The sequence below is a fragment of the Halictus rubicundus genome, chromosome 8 (assembly GCF_050948215.1).
Source record: "Halictus rubicundus isolate RS-2024b chromosome 8, iyHalRubi1_principal, whole genome shotgun sequence".
NCBI classification, from domain to species: Eukaryota; Metazoa; Arthropoda; class Insecta; order Hymenoptera; family Halictidae; genus Halictus; species Halictus rubicundus.
Window position 1 is genome coordinate 9,335,478 of NC_135156.1, and position 8,287 is coordinate 9,343,764.

Here is an 8,287-nt window from a genome sequence, read left to right on the forward strand (position 1 = left end):
AGACTATTTTCAGCGACGGCGTCTTATGATTAGACCGTGCATTTTTCTGCATGTATAAACGAACTTGGCTGGGTGGAATATGAAACAGTGGAATATCAACAAATTGTTGATGCATCAAAATTATTAAGGGATTAAGTCCACGAAAAATTGTTCTCATTAATTGCGAAAACCAGAACACCAGTGTGGTGTGCCCTGAAGTTACTCTGAAAAACTTGAAAAAATCCTGATCACGAAGTGGAAAATTTGGAAACATTTGGTGGTGCAACAAACGTAAAACCGTACTAATAGAATCAAAGGCAGAAAGCAAGATACAAAAATCGCAAAGCTGCGAACTGTTGTTCTCGTTACGGACGGGCAGAATCGCGCAAAAATGATGAAATAAATAAAATGTTGGTAACACAGCGTTGAATCGAATTTGCCACGCCAAATTATGATTATATCGTTTTCAGTGTTTCGAGGGTCGAAAGATCGATCCGTTCCCGTTCATTAGGAAGCGTCGACGCGTTTAACCTTGCAGCAACAATTGGCCGGGAATCGGAACTGCACCTTTTCAATCTTGCCATCTTTGTACGATGACAGTTGACGGTAAACGTATTTCTGCTCGCAAGTAGAAATATAGCTGGCCGAGAAACTTTCGACCATTTTGCACCGTTCTCCCTCGTTCCTGAAAGTACCGAGACAATAATGAAGTTACGCCCGATCTCGAACAGGAAAATTATCGCTATATATAGTGTGTTCGACTACAGGTGGGAGAAAATTTAAGGGGTGGTTCTCCAAGACAATATAAGATGAAAATGAAGAGTAAAAAAATTGCGATTTCGGCTTCATTTTTTAGCTATTATCAATTAAAAATCCGCCTAAAGTGCGGCAACCCGGCCAACAGAGGTGTGCGTTGCGTGTACGTCATAGAGGCGCGCGACAGTTACTTATCAAGTGACAGATACTCTGTGTGCTTCACAAGAAGCTACCTGGCAGGAATTCGGCAAGAATGTGGATGTAAACCGTCCGATTGGGTGATTCAATCCGATTCAGTCCGATCAAGTCATTGGCAATTATTGGCTAAAGTGCGTGACATCAAAGCCTAACCAGTGGGTCGGAACAAGGACACCCCTTGATACGTGATTGCCGCGCGCCTTTATTTACGTAAGTTACGTGCACCCCTGTTGGTCGGGTTGCCCCATTTTAGGCGGATTTTTAATTGATAATAACTAAAAAAATGAAGCCGAAATCGAAATTTTTTGATTCTTCTTTTTCACCTTATACTGTCTTGGAGAACCACCCCTTAAATTTTCTCCCATCTGTAGTCGAACACCCTGTATCTTCTCACCTGCAAATCTCGACTCGTACCCCTTGAATGTACTTCGGATGATTAACAACGTGCAACCATTCACTGTCGATGCTCTCTGCGCACCGTGGAAGTATAACTTTTTCCTGAAAAGAAGAGTAACAAATTTATGGCGTGTGTAAATACGTAACATGCAAGGCAATTTATTCAAATTAACATATTATTTAAGAAGACTGTTCTACAGAGAGAAGGAAATTTTTAATTTACTCTGTTCTGCAGGCAAAGACATAACAATTGCATAAAGATCTGTAAACATATAAGTTGATCTCTTCTTTCAAGAATTTATTAATAATAATATAACAAATATAGTTTGCTTTGCAGTTAAAGGAGAACGAGTATGCACAGTTTTTGTTAATTCTCCCCATTCGACCGACTAAGGATTTGTTTAAACATGAATAATTTCGTGCGAAATTATGAAAATATTCGCATGGTAAATAATGAATAAATCGGATCAAACTCACTTCGGAATCGCAGAGTGATTCGTTGTGACGGTCGAACAATGGGAAAGTGACATCGATCTGACAAAGAGAAACAAGAAATAACAAATGAGAAAACGGTGTCTTTCTAATACGTACCACTGAAGTATTTTATAAAGTAAATATTTCGTATCTTCCTTCAATTATCTGTATCATCGAAACGACAATAATATTGCGTTCGCGACAAGTGTTGCCGAAAGAATACTAACTTCGTCGACGTTCTTGTAAGGTGGAAGATTCAGCTTCGCGATTGCTTCGCTCACTAAATCCATAGGGTAATTTGAATCGTTCTCGCAGAATGTTGTTCTTTCGTAAACGGGGACTGAGGCAGTTTGCAGCTTGTCCGATTCGTTTTCGGGAAAGAGGAACTTGTTGTTCGGCAGCCAGCTGTAGTCTGGAAAATAGTTGAAACGTGGAATCGTTTATTCAATTCTTTTAACACTAGCTTTACGGAGCACTCTCGAGCGACTATTTTCCATCACTTTGTAAAAATATGAAGAATGTGTCTATCAAAATTTTGATAGATAGATAATATTTTTTTATTCATACACAGGGTGTCCTAAATATCTCCTTTCTTTTTAACGACACAAAAAATATTTATGGTATAATTTAAATGGTATCGAGGGAGGAATAAAATGGTATCAAGGAACATTTCTTTTGTCCAGTTAATTTTCAGTGGTTTTTCGAGGTCATCGTTATTTTTTATCAGGAAAACTTTTTTTATTCCATCTTGTAGCGGCTGGAAAATATATTTGTTTAAGTCGTGACCTTCGGGTGACCTGGAGTGTCAAAAATGTGATAAAATTGTAGGATGAAATAAAGGAGATATTTAGGTGGCCTTCTTCAGTGAGTTCCACGAGCGTGTCCTGAAGATTAAAGATGACATTACAATATTTATTGAGCGAGGAAGCAACGAACCATCGCTGTTACTGTTGCTCAAAGGTTCCGGTGTTGTTGTAGTTCCCTTTCGTGTGCTGAAAGGCCACTTTAAACCAATTCTTGGAGAAATACGGATATCGGAGTCGTCGTTATGCGATACTGACGGTTCCTTGTCTAGGCTTTTGTACTCGAAGAAACTTCGATGAGATTGCTCGTACAATTGCATCTGGCAGTGGACGTTGTTCGAAATCTGTAAAAGAAAAATATGGAAAATTGATTTGCATCGACGTGCAAATGTTTGAAAGTTTAGAAACGTTCGCTTGAAGCTTTCGAGTGGCAAGCGTGTTGGACGTTGAAACAATACGCTGAACTAAAGATAACAGTAACGTAATATATTTTCTTTCCATTGAACCATAATTGTAGATACAATGGATTCAAGAATTGTTTGAACACTAAATACCCGAATCACGAAAAATCTTTCTTTTCCTTTCTTTCTCTTTCTGTATAATTCTATATAAATCACTTGTAAATTCTCAGCCGCAACCTTATTTTTACGTTTGAAGTTCTCAGAGAAAGGTAAGATAGAAATGTGAGTGAAAATTAGAAAGTATGTAAACAGGATAACATTTTTAATGGAAGGTAGTCTTCCCGGTGTTCAGCACGAGTGAAAGGTCATGCTTGAGACTTCCACTATGTTGATGACCTGAAACCAGCTACGAAGACGAATATGTATTATGACATTTAAAAGCAGTGCCTTGCAATCAAATTATTGCCAAAGAATCTCATAAACAAGCAACAATTACGTCTCATCCGAAGTATGATATTACAAACAACTGATCGAGCCATCGTACTCTTCCTAATTAATTCAAACGCTTCGATAGTAGTTTAGAATACTACAATGGAACCTATTGCAATAGAATATAGTTTAAATATCACAATCTATCGATAACTTGTAAGAATTCTTATTGAATGAGATTGCTAAGTGACTTACCCAGAAGAAAATTGATATTTTAAGGGCACGCATGATCGCGTCTTCTTTCTTCTCACTCGAATATTATACCTGGTTTATCTCTCACGGCGTACGAAGTGATTTCACGTTGTTAAATGATTCCGTACTCGGCTCACTGTAAGTGGGGATTAAGGTTCGTTTAGAAATCAACTGGAAACAGAAACGATCGCGAGTGGGGCACGAAGCTGATAGCACAGACGACTTTTCAACGACTGATCCTGCATTTTTCGAAACCGGTAATGCCTCGCATGCCACTATCATCAACATCCGCTGCGTTGTCCTGACGCCTGATATTGAAATCTACTTCCAGCCATGACGTACAATTTTTATACGCTACTGAGAAAAGCTCCGTGAATCACGGATTCTTGGAAGCGAGCCAAAGTTATTAGGGAAACATCGATCCCTAAGTACCAGAAGAACGGTAATTCAAAATTAACGCTACCGGATACGTTATTTCGGCGGGTTCTAGATTTTTCAATTTATAATTATTATGATTGGGTCATTCCATGCCAAATCGATCACTTGTTGACGTCACCATCGGCGATTTTCTTCTCAATTAAATATGTTACAGTCTATGTGAAATTAGGGAGGGTTGAAGTCATCATTTTGCCGGTTTAGAATTTGTTTAAAAATTACAGGCGTTCGAAGTTTGCAATTTTTGCCCATTCTGTCGAAAATGGGCTACACTTACGATTTTTTCTCTCAGGAACTGTTCGTTCGGTTGAGCTAAATTTTTGTTTGTTTCATTCAGAAAGGATTGGGCTATTGTAAAATAATTTTTTCAACCTCGATAATTAACTTTATAATGTCGAAAAATGTAAACAAATGTAAATGATTTTGTATGCAATTTGACTGATGTCGACGGACGAATACGCTGTAGAGAATATTTTTATGCCAAGAAAATCTACATCGAATTTTTCTTGTCATTCCATGAAAGAGCATAATTTTTTTTTTTTTACAGCAACGCTAAGTTCTGCTTACCAATCCCTTTGAGAACATAACTTTTCCATGCAGCTACACTGACAATAAGTTTCTCTAGGTGTCCAGTTCTCTCTCGCAGCAGCTTAAATAAATGAATTCGAGAAGATGTTTAATGAACCATATTCCGAGAAAGATAAACTTCCTTATCAATATTTAGAAACCACTCTGGTATTCCTGTTAAAAGGACTGTGGTTACGGCAGCCGGCGCGGACGAGATTAAGAGCAACGATAACATCCAAAAACTGGAATAAACATAATTCACGAATTACGAACGAGGGAACTGAAATTCACTTTAAATTCGCATCATTCCCACTCGTGTATAATTCCAAGTGTATATACATATGTACAATGGTTTCCTACATTACATGTAACGTCTCACTGCGGGTTCTTAATTCATTATGTCACATTAGCCTTATCCCTGAAGCTCGGTTGGTATTATCAACAAAAAGATATTACAAAAGTAACCTTTCTAAGTACATTACAATTTCCTACGATATTTATACGGATTTGTGGAGACTTCTGCGTTTATATACCTCTAAATTGTTCTTGTTTTTAAAATTATAACTAGTTCGCCTACTGTAGGAGGCGGTCTATGCCAGTTTAATGGTATCACGTCGCTCGCGATTTTCTAAAATAGTTTATGTCGAGAAAGGATGATATTAAAGCAAGTCGATTGTTCCTGGTTAGAGTCCTCTTCGTCTGCTTCGTCGGTGCCTATGCTCCACGTCCTGGTGCCTCCTATGTGATACTGCGTAATCGATTCTGTCGGCCATTCGGGACCAGGTGGTCGTCTGGTTGACTTCAACACTGAAAATTACGGTTCTGATATTATATTCTTGCACAAGAACTTGCCGAACGAATAACAGATCGCAGTTAGAGATCACTCGTTCGCGAATGATTATTATTGCAAAAGGTTTTTGATTGCGTTTCCTATACTGGAGCGTACGATAAGTAGACAGCGGATTTTGTAATTTTCTAAAACATTAAAAACGTTACAAGAATTTAACAATACTGTTATATTATTTTCACCCTATTGACCATATTACGAAAGAAAATAAATTTATATTTATAAAGACCCGCTGTCTAATTATAACACAGAAATGAGATAAAAATTAATTTTTTCTTTTAGCACATAAAAATTACCACTCAAAAATTTGACTCTTTTAAGATTTAAAAATGCTCTTTCAAATGGAGACTAAATTGATTTAAATAGTTGCTCCTTATGCTTTGTATGCTCTTTTACATAGTGACTTCATTAACGAGAGTCACTTTGTATTCCAAAATTGAATTTCACGTTGCGTATAACGTGTAGAAACAATTAGCTAACGCATTCAGATCCGTAGCTGGAATATGGAATATGGAATATGGAATCCGTATATGGAATTTTCGTTATAAACGTAATTAAGAAGAGGAAAAACTAGAAAATCACGAAGAAAATTTTTGTGGATAAATGGTTCCATGTAGGATACGGTAAGTATAAATTAGTTAAATATACCTACACTTATAAAAAATTTGGAAAGATCTTTTGTGAATATATCTTGAATCCTGTCGATTTATTAGGTATCTTGACAATAAGAACATTTGTCCTTTTGTAATGGTCTTTGAGTAGTAAAAATATTAATAAAAATACTTTTTTATATAATATTCAAATGATTATATGGTATGTTTAACACCAGGCGGAAAAGTAACTCGAAAATTAACAATTCAGAGTCCCCCTAAACATACTCTGTCCAACGTGCACTTCTGTTAATTGGCTTGCCGATGTCTAGGCGTGTAACTTATGTATTAATTTCTAAAGGTCGAAGCCAATATCGTAATTGATTTTTGTTTGATATTATCGTATCAAATTGTCGCTCGTATTTTCACACAAGACAGAAATTTAAATAAAAAAAGTACTCTACATTTTCAGATTAATTGCATTTCAATTACAAAGTAAAGATTGCTTTAAGCTACGATATTCATTAAAAAACGATTAATAACCTATCGACGTAGAGAGGAAGTGCAGCAAATATCAGTATGTTTAAATCGAGTAAAAGTTTATAACGATGGGAGGAGGCAGATAAAATGTAGTACCATAGAGAAACTAATAAACTAGTATACTTAAAAGTCGTAGTAATAACCAGAAGCAAAGGGTACCTGAAACTTTGATGTACCTGAAGAGTGACGTAAAGCAACAATTTCGTTATGGTACAGACAATTTCGAATATTGGTATTTTAATTTACCCTCATATCAAACATTAGGAAAGCAAGTAAATGATGAAATTGACCTAATCAGGCACAGTAAAAATGTTCGACAAATTCCTGCTTTATTACCACAAACGCTAACCATACCCTTTCGTTTCATACAAACCTTTCGTCGTAAACACTGCAGAGTCCTCGTCGTTGTCCTCATACATCCTTTCTGTAGCTTGATCCGCATCATCCCTTTCGTTCTCCGCGTCCTGCGAGTCCGTGTCGTACTGATCAGGAATTGATTCGTCCTCGGCGCTGCCAGGACCGGACTTCGTTAGGGAATAATCCTCGCCCGATTCGTCCTGTTCCAATGGATTAGGTTCCTCGTAGTCCACGTATTCGGGTTGCGGCGTATGTTCATCACCCGTCGCCCCGCTCCACGCATCGTTATCCGCAACAATTCTATCATCCTTGACTTCGTTACTCTGTTGCAGCTTTCTCCTCATGAAACGGGTCTCGCAATCACGGTGTTCCCCCGCCGCCATAATCCTCCCGTACGATTCGGTGCTCGCGTTATACTCCGCGAACATGCTATCGATGCGAGCCTGCATCCCGTCGTCCGTGCGTTCAGCTTCGTGTTTATGGCATTTTTCATCGACGGTGCTTCCTATCGCGCGATCGGAGACCTCGTAAACGTAGCTGCGTTTAGGCCGAACTTCTCTATCAGACCTTAGAGGAGATTCGACTTGCGGCTCAGCGTAAGTGCTGCCATACCCTTCGACGATCGCACCTTCTGTCCACTCGTGCTCCTTGAGTTTCAGTTCACCGATCTTCTTAGGCTTCTGTTCAACGTCCATCTTTCTCGTGACCACTTCTTCAACGTTCGGCACGCAGAGCATCTTCGTCACTACTCCGTGCTCCCCCTTGTCGAACACGTTCATGCAAATCGTCTGAGTAACATAGTGTCCTCCCGTGAAGAAAGGCACGTTGGACTCGTCGTCCTCGTCGTCCTCGTCGTAATCTTCTTCTTCTTCGATTTCCGTTACCGTCTTCCTGCTCGCAGTCGTCTCTTTCCCAGCTTCCTCGGTTGGCTCGTGAATCTCTACCGTTGTCCGCTCGGTAGGAGCCAACTGCGACACAGGTGGCGTCGTATACGTCACCACAGTTCTTCCCACCTCTGGCGTGGTCACCGCAGCCACCACCTCGCTCAGCGGCTTCTTCTCCAACTCCCGCAATCTCTTCTCAAACTCTTCCCTATCCCTATCCAGCTTCTTTCTCCTTTCCAGCAAGCTCTCCTCCCTCGCCGTCAACCGATCCTCTATCTGCGAGAATTTCTTCTCCAGGTTCCTCACCTCCTTCTGCAGCGTGTCTTCGGTCCCCATGGTCGTCACCAACGAGATCGGCTCGCGAGTTACCGGCCTCTGT

The 8,287-nt window shown here is 39.3% G+C and overlaps 1 protein-coding gene across 2 annotated transcripts; it reads right to left on the bottom strand.

The window, feature by feature from the left end:
* Positions 1-223: 223 nt before the first annotated feature.
* LOC143356061 (protein spaetzle-like) lies at positions 224-4,818 on the bottom strand. Of its 2 annotated transcripts, XM_076791439.1 has the most exons (7): positions 4,691-4,818; positions 3,692-3,824; positions 2,740-2,950; positions 2,031-2,215; positions 1,807-1,863; positions 1,328-1,431; positions 224-664 (listed from the first exon to the last, which is right to left on the bottom strand). In XM_076791439.1, exons 2-7 carry the CDS (start codon positions 3,722-3,724, stop codon positions 487-489), a joined length of 768 nt encoding a protein of 255 aa, XP_076647554.1. In that variant the 5' UTR covers positions 3,725-3,824; positions 4,691-4,818; the 3' UTR covers positions 224-486. The 2 variants fall into 2 exon arrangements, with proteins under 2 accessions (XP_076647554.1, XP_076647553.1); XM_076791438.1 differs by lacking the exon at positions 4,691-4,818 and having other exon boundaries at positions 3,692-3,975.
* Between the last annotated feature and the right edge of the window lie 3,469 nt (positions 4,819-8,287).